The 19,037-nt window shown below is 44.9% G+C and overlaps 1 protein-coding gene across 8 annotated transcripts in view; it reads right to left on the bottom strand.

Moving 5' to 3' along the window:
• The window catches only part of RPS6KA5 (ribosomal protein S6 kinase A5), a 165,387-nt gene that overhangs the window by 5,853 nt on the left and 140,497 nt on the right, over window positions 1–19,037 (bottom strand). For all 8 annotated transcript variants that reach the window (XM_039535739.1, XM_039535738.1, XM_039535741.1 and 5 more), the window contains one exon: window positions 20–211. In XM_039535739.1, the coding sequence (XP_039391673.1) occupies window positions 20–211 (192 nt within the window). The remainder of the gene's footprint in view (window positions 1–19; window positions 212–19,037) is intronic.

Here is a 19,037-nt window from a genome sequence, read left to right as displayed (position 1 = left end):
CACACAACCAAACACTCACCAAAATAACCCCCAAACTCCAGAGATCACAGGATTCATCATAACCATTGTGATTCAAGAGCTCTGGAGCAGCATAATGAAGAGTAAAACATGGAGTTTTAAGAGGCTGATTATCAGGTGGTTTTAACCGAGCAAATCCAAAATCAATTATTTTTATTTCTGAATCATCATTTTCATCTGTGAACAATAAATTCTGAAAAGCAAATGCAAAGATAACTAAGTTAAAGATAATTTAAAAGATGCAGTTTTAAAATGTACACGAAATTGATTCGAACCAACAATTTAAAAAATAATTTAGTCTCTAAGAACAAATATGTAAACCAATGTGCTTTTCTCCTATTTGTGAATATATCCTATTTCCTCATACTGCTTAATTAGAAAGAGAAGTTAAATAATGTTACATTTATAAATCAGCTCTGATTGGAGATAAGCATGTGTTTACCACTATGCAACTTGTAAAATCAGCTAAGTATGCTCATGCTTAGGAGATGATTTTTCCAAGATACAGTGCCAAGCATATCAGATCAAATTCTATATCACAACTATATCACTAACAAGCAGAAAAATTAGAAACTAGCATGTTTAGAAAGGGAAATGGAAAATGTTTAAACACTGAATTAGTACAAATATTACACTTCTTAGTAACCTCATTTTTACAGGACGAGTACTTATTGTAACTGAAGAATATTATTTAACACTACCTACTTTAAAAGAATTAAATTGGTTTATTCCAATTTAAGTGCACTAACCAAATGTGCATCAGTCTTTTAAATCATTTAAAGCTCTATTCTGTAATGTGCTAAGTAACCTAGACTGCCATATGAGTCAGAGTGCTCTGCATCTTGCAGGATTGAGCTTTAAAATTGTCTCTTGCTACCAATACAAAGACTTGGAAAACCAAACCTGAGAAAATTCAGAGAGAGAGAAAATGTGTATTTTCCTGTGCCAGTTTCCCTAATTTAAGGAATATTCATATAATCACTGGATTCCAACATTAAAGATGGGTTATAAACCATTAAGATTCAACCAACATGGGTAATACAGTTCTGACAGGCTGCAGAAATTATTTGATTTAGTTATTAGAAAAGTTCCTGGTGAGAATTTGGGGAGAAAGCAAGCTGGTGTGCTGATAATGATAAGAAAATCTGACAGAGCTCAAATGACCTGTTTCTGACACCTCACATTTATCTACTTTCTTTGTCTGCCCACAAAACTCTACTAATAATGTCTTCATTTTGAGTCTTCCCCCACATATGATGGCTAGAATCAAATTTCCATTTGGCTACTTCATCTTCTTAAAACACTTCTTCATTCCCTCTGACCCAGAGCTATTTCTTTATTTTAAAAATATACTTTTTTTTAGTTTGTAATTAATGAAACTTTTATATCATGCTCAAAGAACGTGAACGCATTAAGCCTAAATCATTTTTCTTTCTCCTTTACTGCATCTTTTCATTTCCCTCCCAATATAGTCTGCAAGAGTACTTATTTCCAAGTACATTTGAATTTTTTCTTGTTCAATTTTAATGCATAGTTTATTCTTTTGCCTCCTGAATGAAAATCATCGTATTTAAGTACATAAAGCATTTTCACTCAGTGCACATGAGTGCGCACGCACAAACATATTCCCAGCCTCATCTTCGGTTCATATATATAAAAATATTATACAAGGGAATAATGTTAAAGGGTTGAAAGCATTACAAACTCAGACTCCAGGTGCTAGGAACATATTGAACCTAAGTAGCAAAGAACGTAAAGAAAATAATTTTTTAAATTTCTTATACAATGGTGCTAGGAGTCTGGATAATAAGCAGAAGGAACTGGAAATTCTCACTAGTGAGAAGAAATTTGACACAACTGGTATTACCGACCTCTGGGTGGATGCTTCCCTTTACTGGAATGTTAACATCACTGGTTACAATTTATTTAGGAGAGATATAGTGAGTAAAAGGAGGTGGGGACTGGCACTCTATATTAAGCAAACCATTACCTGTTTTAGAATTATTGATAGTTCAGAACAGCAGAATCTTGAATGCATGTGGATCAATTTGCTAACTAATAAAGCTCAAGGGGGACACTGACAGGGGCCTGTTACAGATGACTGAATCAATTTAGACAAAAGGAAAAGTTGCTCCTTAAAGCACCTGTCTGCAATTTGTGTTAGGAAAAATTGTGTTACGTGAAATATATGCTGCAGGTCTCATGCAGCCAGTAGTAAAACACCATCAGAGTTTCTATCATAGGTGATAATATTCTGAAACAAAAGACTAAACACCTAAGATAACTATTTTGGACCCTCATTATCATGAATTGATCACTGGACTGGAAGTTGTGTTTGTCAATGAACCAGTGACCAAGACTTCATTACATTAATTATGGACAAACAGAGGATAATCCCAGCCAAGGAACAGATATACTTGGAACCTAATTTTCCAGAGATGAAGAAAATTAGAATTATGAGCAGAACTGATGGGAAGAAAGAATTTAGAGAGCAAAATATGAATGAACATTGAAATTGTTTAAAAAGAGTTTACAAGACAGCCCAAAAGCCACAATTCCTCAGTCACAGAAGAGGACAACTGGGTTAAAAGCCCATCCTAGTTAAGAGGGAAGTGCAGACAGAAATTAGAAACAAGCACACACTATATAACAAATGGAAAAAAAATTTGATGTAGATTGTGAACATCATAAATTACCAACTATGAAGTGTAGAAAATTGATAAGGGAAGCTAAAGACATCAGGGAAAAATCCCTGTTCCACTGCTTAATTAGTCTTATACTTAGAGATAGCCAACTTAAAACTCCCATACTGCAAACTAAGCCAATTACTTCTTGTCTTATCCTCAGAGGACATGAAAAACAATTGAATAATGTCCTCTTCATAACAACCATTTACTTATTTGAAGACTTACCAGGTCCCCCTTCAGCCTTCTCCTCTCTACCCTAAACATGCATAGTTCTTTCAATCTTTCCTTATAGGACATGTTTTCTAAACCTTTTACCATTTTTACTGCTCTCCTCTGGACTCCCTCCAATTCATCCACATCTTTCTTAAAGTATGATGCCAAAAACTGGACACAGTACTCCAGGTGAGGCCTCAGCAGTGCTGAGTATAGCAAAACAATTACCTCATATGTCTTACATATGACATGCCTGTGTAATACAGCTCAGAATACTATTTGCTTTTTTCACAATACCATCATACTGTTGGCTCGTATTAAATTTGTGATCCACTATAGCCCTCAGACTCTTCTGCAGTAATGATGCCTATTCAATTATTCTCCGTTTTGTATCTGTGCATTTGACTTTTCCTTCCTAAGTGCAGTACCTTGCACGTGTCTTTACTGAATATTGTCTTATTGATTTCAGACCAATTCTCTAAATTATCAAGATCATTTTGAATTCTAGTTCCATCCTGCATAGTGCTTGCAACCCCTCCCCAGCTTGGTATGCAAATTTTATAAGGATACTTTCCATTCCATCATTCAAGTTATTAATGAAAATACTGAATACTATCAGACCCAGAACAGACCCTTGGAGGATACTACTTGGTACATCCTCCCAGTGAACCACTGATAACTACTTTTTGAGTAGTCTTTCAACTAGTTATATAAGCACCTTATAGTAATTGCACGTAGACCATATTTCCCTAGTTTGCTTATGAGAATATCACATGGAACTGTGTCGAGCCTTACTAAAGTAAAGCTATATCATGTCTACTGTCTCTATTTATTAGGCTAGTTACCCTGTCAAAGAAGGATATAAGATTGGTTTGGGATAATTTGTTCTTGACAAATCCATACTGGCTACTGCTTATCACCTTATTATCCTCTATTATTGTTATTAATTTATTGTTTAATAATTTGTTCCAGTATCTTTCCAGGTACTGAAGTTAGGCTAGCTTGCCTATTATTCTCCAGGTCCTTCCTTTTCTCCCTTTTTTAAAGCTGGATACTATGTTTGTCCTTTTCCATTCCTATGGAACCTCACTTGTCCTCGATGGGTCCTTAAAGATAGCTAATGGAGCAGAAAAAAAAAATGTAATACATCAGAAGCAGGAAGCCTGCCAAACAATTAGCAGGACCACTGGAAGATTAAGACAAAGACAAGGCAGTTGCAGAGAAGCTAAATGAATTCTTTGCATTGCTCATCACTGCAGAGGATGTGAGGAAGATTCCCACACTTGAGCCACCTGTGACGGGGTGTACCAACTCCGCACTGGGCCACCAGGTGCGGACCTATCATTGTGGGCCCAGGCAACCATGCCCCCTTTCCCCTGCTGCGCATGCTCCAGGTGGAGAAGCTGGATAAAAGGAGGCAGCCCAGGTCAGTCGGAGTGGATGACAGAGGGGAAAGGACGTACACTGCTGATTCCTGTGATAGTCTTGGTGGTAGAGCCCAAACACCCAGACTATGCTCTAGGAGTCTCGCTGATGGCGAAGACTGCCAGGGAAGCCAAACCACCGCCTGCCGAGGAGGCTGCTGCCTGCTCTATGTCCCAGCCCAGAGGGAAGTAAGGCCTATTGACTGTTTGTTTTCCCCACCCAAGGGCCATAGACTGAATGATGTTTTACCCTGGCCAGGGGGCTAATTACCCAAGTCCTATTGCCTGCCCCAGCCAGGAGGCTGCAGGGCTTCAGACTGCTTGCTTGTTTTGCCTGCCCAGGAACCCATGGACTATTCATCTAAATGATCCTGGCAGGGGGCCAGGCCCTACTTGACTGGAATCACCCGCTTAACAGGGAATCCCAATGACTGTGTGATGGGGTGTACAAACCTCGCACTGGGTTGATGTGGGCACCCCAACTTGACACACTGGGCCCTGTCACACTATTCTTTTTAGGTTATGTAACATATCGCTTAAATCAGCCTCTATCAGGTGAGTGGAGGATAGCTAATGCAATGCTGATTTTTTAAAAAGTCTCCAGAAGCAATCCTAGCAATTACAGGCCGGTAAGCCTAACTTCAGTACCAGGCAAATTGGTTGAAACTATACTAAGAACAGAATTATCAGACAAACAGATGAACACAATATGTTGGGGAAGAGTCAACATGGGTTTTGTAAAGGGAAATCATGCCTCACCAATCTATTAGCATTCTTTGAGGGGGTCAACAAGCATGTGAACAAGGGTGATTCAGTGGATATGGTAAACTTGGACTTCCAAAAAGCCTTTGACAAGGTCCCTCACCACAGGCTCTTACGCAAAGTAAGCAGCCAGGGGATAAGAGGGAAGGTCCTCTCATGGATCAGTAACTGGTTAAAGACAGGAAACAAAGGGTAGGGAGAAATGGTCAGTTTTTAGAATGTAGAGAGGCCCCCTAAAGATCTGTATGGGGACCAGTGCTATTCAACATATTCATAAGTGATCTGGAAAAAGGGGTAAACATTCAGGTGGCAAAATTTCAGATGGCACAAAATTATTTAAGGACAGTTAAATCCAAAGCAGACTGCAAAGAGTTACAAAAGGATCTCATAAAACTGGATGACTTGTACAACAAAATGGAAGATTAAATTCAATGTTCATAATAAATGCAAAGTAGTGCATACTGGAAAACATCATCCCAACTATACATACAAAATGATAGGGTCTAAATTAGCTGTTACCACACAAGAAAGAGAATTTTGAGTCATTTTGGCTAGTTCTCTGAAAGCGTCTACTCAACTTGCAGTGGCAGTCAAAAAAGCTAACAGAATGTTAGGAACCATTTGGAAAGGCATAGATAATACAGGGAGTCCTTGGACTTATGACGCCCGACTTACGTCTCATGCCACCCCATGATGTTTGTTTCACCCTTATGATGCTCGATTTGCATAAAGTTAGCTTGAAATCACTTTCTGGTGGTGTTATACTGGTATAGAGCTGGAAGGGGTCGCTTCTGATTGGCTTCGAGACAGCAGGGTAGCTTGTTGCCAGGTAGGGTTGCCACTTGTTTTTGATTGGCTGAGCCCGGGGCCGTGAGCCAATCAGAAAGCTTGAACAGTGATTAGCTGAGGCTCAGCACGTGTGCTGTTCTCCCTGGCTTTCTGAGCCTGTGTTGCCGGCATTCTGAGCAACATATGTGAGTTTATATGTTTATTTGAATGCTGTTTACAAAATACATTGATGTTGCAACTTTAGTTAACTATAATTCATTTAGTACAAAAATCTGGGTTATTGTGGTGAAAATAGTGTATCAAACCTTGGTTCAGGAACCAATCCCCCCTTCATATCACTGATTCCTATAGGAAAAGCGTTTTCGACTTACATTTCAACTTACAACGCAATTCTGAGGAAGGAATTGTGTCATAAGTCTGAGGACTCCCTGTAAAACCAACAATATCATCATACCACTATATAAATCCATAGTAGTCCCACACCTGGAATATTGTGTGCAGTTCTGATTGCCCCTTCTAAAAAAAAGTGTGTTAGAATTGGAAAAAGTACAGAGAAGAGCAACAGAAAAGATTAGGGATATTGAACAACTTCCATATGAGGAGAGATTAAAAGGACTGGGACTGTTCAGTTTACAAAAGAAACAACCGGGGGTAGCACGGGATAGGTACTCTAGTTTTTCATAGGCTGAATTAAATCCATCTAATTTATCTAAATATTATTTAGCCTGTTCTTTCCTGTTTTGGCCCGAGATCCTTCCCCCTTGTTGTTAATATTAATTGTGTTAAGCATCTCATCACAATTAGACTTTTTAGTGAAGACTGAAGCAAAAAAGGCATTAAATACTTCAGCCTTCTCTGCATTACCTGTTACTTACTCTCCCCTTCTCCATGAAGTAATGGACGTACACTTTCTTTCATCTTTGTCTTACAGAGTTGTCGGTGGGAAGGAGTCTTGACAGGGGTGCAGGTCAGTACTGAGGAGCACAAGCACAGCTGTGGGGGGAGGAGCCCAGGGCAAGCATGATAAGGGGCTGCACATCAGGATTATAGGGCAAGGAGGGCAGATGCACATCCTCTTCTTATTCCATTACTACAGTGAATTCCCTAAATTTTGCTACTATCCAATAGGTTCCTGTCCCTTGCAGAACAAAACATCTCAAGCCTATAGCATAGTAGCATGGATAGGGAGGGCTGCTGCATAATTAAGAACTCCCTCTTCTATTTTAATGACTTATGTAACTGCCATGTAAAAAAGAGTTTATTTATCAGTATTTCACTAAATCTGCATAGTCACACCAAGCAACCCTGACCAGTCCTGTTAAAAGAGTAGTTAGAGCCTAAATGGGGTCTCATGCTTTTGCAGAAAGGTGCACTTACCACATCTATATGTGGAAAACTGCATCCCACCCTCAATTCCTGAGTGCCTTAAAATAGTAACTTTAAAAACAACAAGCAGGAAAAAGAGAGGAAGGGCTAGTCTGACTGTGGAGGCAGTAAAGTCTGCAAACTGTTCACTAACAAGTAACCCTTCATTACTTCACTTCTCAGATTTCCGTTCTTACAGATTAGCACTATTGAGATGAGTTGAAGAATGTGCCCAGTTTATTAAGAGAATGAAGTACTCCCTTACGCCTTGTCTACACTACAAGACTATTTCGAATCTACTTAAGTCGAATTTGTGGATTCAACCTTATGAAGTCGAATTTGTGTATCCACACTAAATACACTAATTCGAACTTCTGAGTCCACATTAACGGGGCCGGCGTCGACTTTCGAAGCGGTGCACTGTGGGAAGCTATCCCACAGTTCCCGCAGTCCCCGCTGCCCATTGGAATGCTGGGTAGAGCTCGCAATGCCTGCTGGGGGAAAAAATGTGTCGAGGGCGGTTTTGGGATACTGTCGTCATTGAACCGTCAATCACGCCCTTCCTCCCTGAAAGCGCCGGCGGGAAATCTGATCGCGCCCTTCTCTGGTCGGTTACAGCGCGGATGCCACAGCACTGCGAGCATGGAGCCCGCTGCGATCATCGCTGCACTTATGGCCGTTGTCAACTCCTCGCACCTTATCGTCCACCTCTTCCACAGTCAGATGCTGAGAAATCGGGCGAGGAGGCTCCGGCAGCATGGTGAGGAGAGTGGCGCAGACCTCTCGGAAAGCAGGGTACGCCGCGCCGTGGAGATCATGGTGGCAATGGGTCAAGTTCATGGTGTGGAACGGCGATTCTGGGCCCGGGAAACAAGCACGGACTGGTGGGACCGCATAGTGCTGCAGGTCTGGGATGAAACAGAGTGGCTGCGTAACTTCAGGATGCGTAAGGGCACTTTCCTTGAACTGTGTGACTTGCTGTCCCCTGCCCTGAAGCGCCAGGACACACGGATGCGAGCAGCCCTCAGTGTGCAGAAGCGAGTGGCCATAGCCCTCTGGAAACTTGCCACGCCAGACAGCTACCGGTCAGTAGCGAACCACTTTGGCGTGGGCAAATCTACCATGGGGGTTGCTGTGATTCAAGTAGCCCACGCAATCGTTGAGCAACTGCTCTCAAAGGTAGTGACTCTCGGAAACGTCCAGGTCGTCATAGATGGCTTCGCCGCGATGGGATTCCCAAACTGCGGTGGGGCTATAGATGGGACTCACATCCCTATCCTGGCACCAGCCCACCAGGCCAGCGAGTACATTAACCGAAAGGGCTACTTTTCAATGGTGCTGCAAGCACTGGTGGACCATAGGGGACGTTTTACCAACATCTTCGTCGGGTGGGCGGGCAAGGTTCATGACGCGCGTGTGTTCAGGAACTCTGGTCTCTTCAAACGCCTCCAGGCAGGTACTTTCTTCCCGGACCACAAAATAACGGTTGGGGATGTGCAGATGCCTACAGTGATCCTCGGGGACCCAGCCTACCCGCTAATGCCCTGGCTCATGAAGCCCTATACAGGCGCCTTGGACAGTGACAAGGAACTCTTCAACTACCGCCTGAGCAAGTGCAGAATGGTCGTGGAGTGTGCTTTCGGACGTCTCAAGGGGAGATGGCGGAGCTTACTCACTCGCTCAGACATCAGCGAAAAGAATATCCCCGTAGTTATTGCTGCTTGCTGTGTGCTCCACAATCTGTGTGAGAGCAAGGGCGAGACCTTTTTGGCCGGATGGGAGGTTGAGGCAAATCGCCTGGCTGCTGTTTACGATCAGCCAGACACCCGTGCCGAGAGAATATCCCAGCGGGAAGTGCTGTGCATCCGGGAGGCTTTGAAAGCTAGTTTCCTCGCAGAGCAGGGTAACCTGTGACTGTCCACTTGATTTTAAGAGAGCCTGATCATGGGCCTGTGTCTGTATGTGTCGAGTTAGATCTGAGCTCACAAACCCGGTTCTCCAAGTTTCCCCCACTTCCAAAGCACGTTTTAAAACTAATGACATGTAACAGTAATTAATAAGAAATCTTTCGTTGACTTTGCATTTCTGTTCCTGGGTTGAAACATGGAAGCATACTGTGCTGGGTTCGGTGTGCACTGATGTACAGACCGCTTGTCCAATACAGGACGGACAGCCTCCTGCTCCTACATAGGTCTGTGGGGTGGGGGACGGTTTACAGTGATTGTGCATGTAGGGGTGGGTTTGCAGGAATGGGTGGGTTTGCAGGAAGGGGCGAGGGGTGCCGTCTTTGGATAGGGGTTTGCATGATGGCTGTGGGCTGTGGGTTTGGGCGTTGGAAGGGGTGAGGGGTGTGGGGGACGGGTGAGTATCTGTCCCTGGATGAGGGCTCTTTTTGGGGCTCAGGACAGCGGAGAGGCTCGTGGCTACGGTCGAAGTGCATGGTAAGGGAAGCCTGCCTTTACATTCGGGGATGGCAGGCGCCAGGACCCTGGACAAGCATACACATCAACGAATGACCCGGGGCAGCATACACCACACAGACTGACCCTTGTGCCTAGTGACTGCAGTCTGTGTGTGCCCTGCAGTTGACCCTGCCCCCAAGTCTGTACCCTGGTAATGTGGGCTATGCACTGCAATTAAAAATCCCCCCCCACAAAGTCTTCTGACACGAGAAACGTGACGGAAACAGAGAGTAACAGCAAACCGCTTTTAATAATGTTAGACACAGTGGGGGGTTGAAACTTGGATTTGGGACTGGGTGATCCTGTAAGGGAAGAACTTCTACAAATTTAGAGCGCGAGAGGTGTCTTGTACATTAGCGCTCTGCTGCGGTGCAGTGACAGTTCTCACGGCCCCTACCGCCCCTCCTTCTTGTAACTTTGGGTGAGGGGGGGACAGGACTTCTTGGCGTTGGAGGGCGGTTGCAGATGCAGTGCAGGGGGGCTCTCTCCTCCTGCCTGCGGTCCTGCAGAACATCTACAAGGCGCCGGAGCGTGTCCGTTTGCTCCCTCATTAGACCAAGCAGCGTTTGAGTCGCCTGCTGGTCTTCCTGCCGCCACCTATCCTCCCGTTCGATGTGTGCGATGCTGCTGACACAGGGTCTCCCTCCACTGTCTCTGCTCTGCCGCCTCGGCTGTGGAGCAGGCCATCAGTTCCGCGAACATGTCGTCCCTAGTCTTTTTCTTTCGCCGCCTAATGTTAGCCAGCCTCTGCGAGGTGGATGACGGGGCAGTCCGGGAAAGAGCCGAAGCTGTGTGATGGGAAAAAGTAAGTGATTTCCTTGAACAGATACATGTTTGCGAACAGTGAACACAGTCTAGTCAGTTTCTGTGAACAAGACCATACAGGGCACCTAGTCTCACGAGATCTCAGGCCAAGTTCGAGATTTCGGAATACGCTTTCAGTGGTTGCGGTCTTGCACAGGAGAGACGCCAAGTGGGGAGGGACAGCTGAATCCGTCTAGCAGCCAGTCCTGGTAAGCCTTACAGTAGAGTCTGCTTAACAGTTAATGGATAGCTGTGCCCTCCCGCTAAAGGCAATCTGGAAAGCATAAAGTCTGAGCCTTTTCCAGCCCCTCCCGGCAGTGCACAGGAAAGATCACTGTATGCTTTTCCTCTGTGGCCTCCAACACGTGGCTGTTAAGCGAGGGTCATTCTTATGCAAAGTAAAAGTCTACCATTCACAAAAGTAACAGTACACTAATTGCCCTAATTAGATGCAGCACTTCCAGAACGACATTACCCTGAGGCGTGTCACTCGGAGTCAGAGAGAGCGGATGCTAAGGGAAGCCCTGCACAGACCAGGACCATATGCAGCAATGCTGGTGGAGGCGATGGTTCCTATGTACATTAGGATGTCCTGGCGCAGAAGAGTGTGCTTCCACGGAGCACCCAATAAGGCACCTCTCCCCAGGAACCTCCTGCGGAGGTTTTTCGAGCTGCTCTCTGAGAGCTTTTTTGAACTGTCCCAAGAGGATTATTGCTCTATTCCTATATGTGTGGACCTACTTTTTGTATAGTTTGAGATTTAAAATTTTTTATATAGTATTTCTATTTTTTATATACCTGTTTTTTAAAAAATAAATGTTTCCATGTTTATAGCACTTACCGCCTGATCCTTCCCCTGATTCTGAGTCCGGGTTAACGGGCGGGGACGGTTGGTAGGGGATCTCTGTGAGGGTGATGAAGAGATCCTGGCTGTCAGGGAAAGCGGGAGTGGGTTCGCTGTCGCCTGCGCCGTCCTCTGTCCCGGTACACTATTCCGTCCTCGGAGTCCACCGTCACTGGTGGGGCAGTGGTGGCAGACCCACCTAGAATGGCATGCAGTGCCTCGTAGAAGCGGCATGTCTGGGGCTTGGCTCCGGAGCGTCCGTTTGCCGCTCTGACTTTTTGATACCCTTGTCTTAGGTCCTTGACTTTCACGTGGCACTGCATCGCATCCCGGCTGTATCCTTTGTCTTTCATGGCTTTCGAGACCTTCTCGTAGGTCTTTGCATTCCGCTTGCTGGAGCGCAGCTCCGAGAGCACAGACTCCTCGCCCCACACAGCGATCAGATCCATGACTTCCCGGTCTGTCCATGCTGGGGACCTCTTTCTATTCTGGGATTGCCCGGACTCCTCTGCTGGAGAGCTCTGCATCGTTGCAGGTGCTGCGGAGCTCGCCCCGATGTCCAACCAGGACGTCAGATTCAAAGTGCCCAGACAGGAAAATGAATTCAAATTTTCCCGGGTCATTTCCTGTGTGGCTGGCCAGAGAATCCAAGCTCGGACTGCTGTCCAGAGCGTCAACAGAATGGTGCACTGTGGGATAGCTCCCGGAGCTACTAAGTTCGATTAGCATCCACACCAAGCCTAATTCGAGCTAGCCATGTCGAATTTAGCGTTACTCCACCTGTCGGGGTGGAGTACCAAATTCGAACTAAAGAGCCCTCTAGTTCGAATTAAATGGCTTCCTGGTGTGGACGGTTGAGCGGTTAGTTCGAATTAACGCTGCTAAATTCGAATTAAAGTCCTAGTGTAGACCAGGCCTTACAAACCTAACATCTGAACCAGTCTTTAAATTAAGATGGTAACAAGAGTAAATGGGGGGACTCAGTTCCAGATGGTTCCATATTTATAAAAACCTACCTCAAATGCTACTTTTTCTCTGATGGACAGAGAACCAGCAATCTAAGTTCTACATTAAGCATTTTGGCAATATATTTTCTTATCTTGTTAGAATTTCATGACACATCCCCAATGATTTATTATGTTCACTAATTCACAGATAGTACCTAAAAGCAAAGGGTAGGATTTTCAAAAGCAAATCTCCTGGGGACTTGCACAAATCTTTTTGCTCTGAAGTCACTTAGGTCTTTGGGTGAGATTTTCAAAAGTACCTTAGTACCATTATCGCACAGACTTCTTTAGCCTTTAACTTTGAAACAGTTATAAACAACTGTATGCTAGGCAACCGTAACACAAAGTATTCTGCAAAAAGAATAACAGTTGCCTCAGTTGTAAGTGGGAGAGAATATTAAATTCCAGACAGAAAGTGGCTGGGAATCTTCTGTGATAACAGCTATATCATCTGCACTTAGGTGATATATTATAACCATCCCTTGAGGGTCAGTCCTACTGGAGAAATTCTGTTCCATTCAGGTTTTTATGCCATCATTATCACTACAGTAGCTGAGCACCTTCCAATAGTGCATTAAGCCAGATGTCTATACCTCTGTCATGTTTTGTTTGTCCTCTCATCCTCTACTCACAAGGAGAAGACTGTACAGTGGAGTCTCTTGTTTTGCAAAGTAGAGTTGTTGGTTGGGCATTTGTTTGTTTAACCACTGCAGAAGAACTGTTTTGAAAGGAAGGTGTGGTTGCATGATCAGAAAGGCATCAAGGTTCAGAATGAGTCATTATTGTATTAGTTTGCAGCTGATTCATTATTTTTAATTTTTAAATCAAATACAGTTAATAGGTAGATGTGACAGTAACCACTAGGCACTTGATACTAATCCACATCACATTACTATTACCTTTTATTAGTAGAAAAGAAATGGTCACTTACTGTAACTGTGGTTCTATGAAATGTGATGCAGGTATGTATTCCATTTAGGTGTGCGTACCCCCGTTCACTGGAGCTGGAGAAATTTGCCTAGAAGTACCTGTAGAGGGGCAGCGCTCGCACCTCATGGCTATTCCCCCTCCCCTGTCTATATGAGGCAGCGCTGCCCGCACCCCGCTCAGTTCCTTTGCAGTGGCTGCCCAGAGACTAGTTTCTGATGCGGATGGGTCAGAGGGTGGGTCGTGGAATACACATCTGCATCACATCTCCAAGGACCACAGTTAGATTAAGTAACTGTTTCTTCTTCTTCGAGTAGATGCAGCACAGTATTCCACTTGGATGACTCACTAGCTATACCCGGGGGTGTGGCTCGGATTCTATTTAAACAAGGACTGCAAACCACCTTCCCAAAGTTTGCATCTGATCTGGATGCTGCAGTAATGGCATAATGGTTCATAAAAATACATATTGATGACCACATGGCAGCCCTGCAAATATACAATATTGAGATATCACGTACAAACACTATTGACATAGTTTGTGCTCTCATAGAATGAGCTTGCTACAACACAGGAGGCGTAGCCAAAGCGGTTTTGTATGCAGTCTTGATGCAGGAAGTTGTCCATTTACAGATAGTCAGCGAGGAGGCTGTCTGTCCCTTCATACAGTTTGCTTACAACACAAACAGACAAGATGAAGCCCAAAATAATTTAGTCCTGTCCAGGTAAAAAGCCAGACACAGTTTGAGGTCTAATGTGTGAAGATGCTGCTCCTCCAGAGATAAGCAGCTTAGGACAAAAACACAGGTAAATGGAACCGCCGGGTTTAAATGAAACAGAGACCACTTTAGATACAAATTTCAGGTGCAAACACAATGTCACTTTGTCTTGGGATAATTGCATGTAAGGAGGCTCTGCTATCAAAGCCTGCAGCTCTCACACTCTCCTTGCAGATGTTATTGCCACAAGGAATACAGGTTTTTTGACACAAGAGAGGAAAGGGACAGATGTTCGTACATAGGTCTCATCAGAACTGCTAAGACTGTGTTAAGGTCCCACAAGGAAACCGGTTCCCAGACCATGAATGGAGACAAAGGATTTCTTTTAAGAATCTCGCCATCGTTGAAAAACACCGATCTTCCATGAATGGATGGATGAAAGACTGTTAGCACTAGATACACCGTCAATGAGCTAAGTATAACACCGATGACTGAAGATGCGGTAAATACTCCAAGATGTCTTGGATACTACCCAGTGTTGGCTGAACTCCATGGGCCAATTACCACATTGAAAAACACTTCCACTTTGCTGAATAGGCCATCCTGGTGGAGGGGGTTTTCTAGTACTAAGCAGGACCTGTCGAACAGCCACCAAACATTGCTCTTCCTCCTCATTCAACCATGGAACAACCACACCATAAGATGCAGGGAGCTGAAACCAGGATTCAAAGTGTGACCAGGTTGGGATGGAGAGGAAAGGATATGGGAGGCTAAAACGACACTGCAAGCTTAGAAAACCAACACTGTCTCAGCCAGTGAAATGATCGAGATCTGAGGGAAAGCATAAAGGGGAGCTGACTGCCAACTGAGGTGGAAGGTGTTGGAAACTGGACTGATGCCCACTTGAGAGCAGAAAAGAGAAAGTTACTCACCTTGAAGTAACTGAGATTCTTCAAAACGTGTGTCCCAGTGGGTGCTCCACTCTAGGTGACGGTGCGTCCCGGCGCCGTTGATCGGAGATCTTCGGTAGCAGTGCCTCGTTGGGACGCACGAGCTCAGTTGATATCTCCCATTTCATTGGAATCTTCCTGAGAGCGTGTGTCCCGCACCCTCGTCAGTTCCTTCTCTACCGTGGAGAAATCATACTAGTACTCCAGAGTAGAGGGGAGGAGGGTGGGGAGTGGAGCACCCAAAGGGACACAGATCTCGAAGAACCTCAGTTATTGCAAGGTGAGTAACTTTCTCTTCTTCTTCAAGTGCTGTCCCTGTGCATCCTCCACTCTAGGTGAATGTGAAGCAGTACCCACTATGGTTGGTGGGATTTTTGAGTTTTGTGAGGGACAACAGTAGACAGTACCATATGGCCAACTTGGACACACCGTTCCCTAGAGTGGACCACCCACAGGGACAGCACTCGAAGAAGTCTATGTTTCCTATTGTCCGTTGTAGTGAACAGGAAGATCGTCGGGATGCCCCAAGCCACGAAGATGACTTGCAGAACACTGGGCTCCAGGGACTACTTGTGATCTGGGGAAAAATTCCCACTGTGATGATTTGTGAGATGATTCTGGACTCTGGGCAAGTGTCCAGCTATTGGAGTGACACCCTCCTCAATGCAGAACTGCCACAGCCTAATAGTCTCTTGGCAGAGCACTTTGGAGTGTGCTCCTCCTTGCCTGTTCACATAATACATCGATAAAGCTATGAATTTTGTCATGGTTATTTTTAGTAAAAGTCATGGACAGCTCAAGGGCAATAAACAAAAATTTGAATTTGGAAACCAGAAAATATTGGGAATAAAACTTTGACCCCAGTGTTCCGAAGGAATCTCCTTCATTGCTACCAAAGCCAGAAAAAAACAGACCTGCTTGAGGAGCAGTATCTCATGAGAGGGGCCCTGAAGAGGGGCAGGTACAGACGGTGTGGAGAGCAACTGGATAACCTAAACTGACATTGCTTAGGCCTCAGCTGTCTGTAGTAACTGCATCTCAAACACTGAGAAAATGGCCTATCCTGTCCCCGAAGTTCTGTAGAAGGGCCAATAGAAGTCATGACTGAATCACTGCTTTGGACCAGCGAGTCAAAATGAGCACTTGTGGGCACCAGAGGAGGAAGAGTGGACTGGCCAAATCCAAGACCAGAATGCCTCCACCTTTGGGACCTATGCCCATTGCTAGGGTAGTCCTGCTCTCTTGGGGGAGGGACAGACAGTCCAAAGGGGCGTTGTTGCTGCTGCTGTTGTCCGTCATAAGAATGCCTCTGCACTGCCAGTGTATACACCCCCAAGGAACAAAGGGTAGCCCTAGAATCCTTGAAGGAGTGCAGAGTTTCGTCTGTTGTGTCAGAAAAAAGTAGCTGACCATCAAAGGCCAAGTCCTCTCTTAGTTCTGGAAGAATTCTGTGCCACTGTACATGCACATAATTCATGTCCCCCTCAATTTTTTTTCTCTGCAGAAAATTCATTCTGCCAGAGAGGTGCATCAATTATGCCTTTCACCCACCAGGGGCTGCTGTGGCACCAGAACAGAGGGCAGCCGGCTCAGCCAGCCCCAAAGAGGGATGTGGATAGGTTATATTCCTCACAGCACTCTTCCTGCAGAGCCAGGTGAGGAGACACATCATGTGGGGGACAAAGTAGGGCACACAGGGATGCTGGATCATGGACTGGGGTTCAGAAGGGCTAGTTGAGGGACAGACTGGGGTGGGGGCTGAATGGGAGTGGGTGTGCAGGGACAAATGGGAACAGGGGCAGATATGCCTGACTGAATGGGAGAGGCTAGGGGTCTAGTGTCTGCATGGGGGAGGCTCCCTAATAATCCCTCCCTCCCAAAAGAAAACCTGTTCCATATTACTTCTTCCACCCACAACCAACGATCGTCCAGGTTCACACCTAGACTCCTGCCCAGCAACTACTTCCCTTCCCCTCCTCCATTACTCCGACTCCCCAAGCCTTTGCACTCTTTCTCAGGAGTGCGGGAAATACGTTTCTGTATTTTAAATGAATTATTATGTAAAGTTCTGTATTAATATGCTGAGTAAGGAATCTGTTTATCAAAAAAACATTTCCTGAATATTTTGTTGTTGTCTGTATTGTTACAGACATCGTTGCTGACAGGGATTTTGAAATAAATTACCAAAACAATAGAAACTGGCATAATTATATTTTATTTTCAACAAATAAAATATGCAGAATTTCACAGGATTTTTAAATATTGTACACAGAATTTTTAAATTTTTGGCACAGAATTCCTCCTGGAGTACTCTGTGGTCTGCTGCACATAGGGAGCAATGCCCAAACTCTACCGCCGGATGCCCTTCTCATGGTCACTGCCGAGGCCATTTCTCTGACCAAAGTGTCTGCAATGTCTAACACGGATTGTAACAATGTCTTGGCTATCAAGCAGCCCTCCATGATAAATGCCCAAAATTCCTACCACAGTGCTGTGTCCTGTCCAGGATACAAAGGACTGCACTTCCAAGTCAAAGGCTTCCAATAATTGAGGTGCTGATGCAGACAGTACCGGAGAGAGTTATCTTGAACCCTTTGAGGGTGGTAGCAGAGAAATCATGAGAGGTTTCCTTCTTGATAAGACTGGTTTGAGAGGAGGTGCAAGCAGTGGTACTTGGGGATTCTTGGTGTGGTGAGGGGTGAGTTGCCGGAGGAAGAACCAGTCAGACAGTTTCCAATGCTGGTGAAACCTGTAATGAGGCACTAACCAAGTCTCTTGCGGCTGCATATGCCTCTGGGGTAGATGGGAGTTCCATCAACTGTTGGCTCCTGAAATGTGTCTCAGGACAACCTCACTGAACCTGGCACGAGCTTTGGAGGCAGCAAACACCTCTTAGGAGGTGAGGCTTCTGAGGTAGCTCTCTCTGCCACATGTTTAGTAGAGTCCTTGTCTCTATCTTGCCTGGGTACCAAGGCTGATGAACAAGATGCTGAGACTAAGGAAGGCCTGGGTCTCTTCTTCGATACCAGGGATCAGGATGGAGAAGCCAAAAAAAATCTGGTGGAGCACTCCATACCCATGGAGAAGTACTTGGGGTGCTCTCCTCATGCAATGACTTGACTGGGGGTCAAAATGTTGCTTCCATAATCAAGCACATAAGTCTCACCATTTCAAGTGAGGATTGAAGCCCCTGCAAATGTGGTATGTGTCACTAATGTGGGCCCCACCCAAACACTTCAGGCAGGATGGATGAGGATCACTGACCAGCATAGGCTTTGAACATGTCCTGCAGGACTTAAATACTGAGGAGCAGGGCATCATTGTGGTACCAAGCCTGGTACCAAAAGAAAAGAAAGGACACCAAAAACAGAAATGTAACACTAACTAACTTGAGAAACTATCTATCTAATAAGAAATAATAATTAACTGCAACTATTTAAAATGAATGAGGGATGCACTTGAGTAAACAAGCACAAGATCACTTTGAAAACCATCACTGGTGGCAAGAAGGAACTGGGGGTGCTCAGCTCCACCCTCTTGTATCAGCATGCCATGGTGCAGCAAAAGGGGGCATTCGAGCTGCCGTGATGGGTAGCACCGAGGGGAAAAAATATCTCTGACATCTGTGCATAAGGCACACAAACCCCTACAGTGGAATGGACATGTGCAATAGCTCAAAGAAGAATCCATTGTTCCTCTTCTTCTGTACAAAAGGTCTTGTTCACTTCTGTCGCAATCCGATACGAAGTTATGGCTTTGAATGGCCAATTGTCGGTCCACGGCCATCTTGTCCTGTTAAAAGGACAAGGCAGCCTCCATCTTGGACTAGGTTCTTGTATATAGGAGAGGGCAGAGACTCAATCCTGCCCAGCAACACTGGCTGTGTATGTTCTCCTGTGTTTTTTTTTCTCCTCTCTCCTGCTGGGCCATCTAAAGGTCAGGCTAGTTCTGTGTGTGAAGGCCTGATTCTGCCCAGCAACTCCGTAGTATGCATTTTCCCGCTCTTTTTGGGCCCGGTCATCTGGAGGTCAGGCTAGTTCTGCCCAGCAACTCCAGAGTACTGTAT

The sequence above is a fragment of the Mauremys reevesii genome, linkage group 4 (genome assembly GCF_016161935.1).
Source record: "Mauremys reevesii isolate NIE-2019 linkage group 4, ASM1616193v1, whole genome shotgun sequence".
Taxonomy (NCBI): Eukaryota; Metazoa; Chordata; order Testudines; family Geoemydidae; genus Mauremys; species Mauremys reevesii.
Note: the sequence above shows the minus strand (reverse complement) of the source record. Positions and strands in the feature narration are given on the sequence as shown.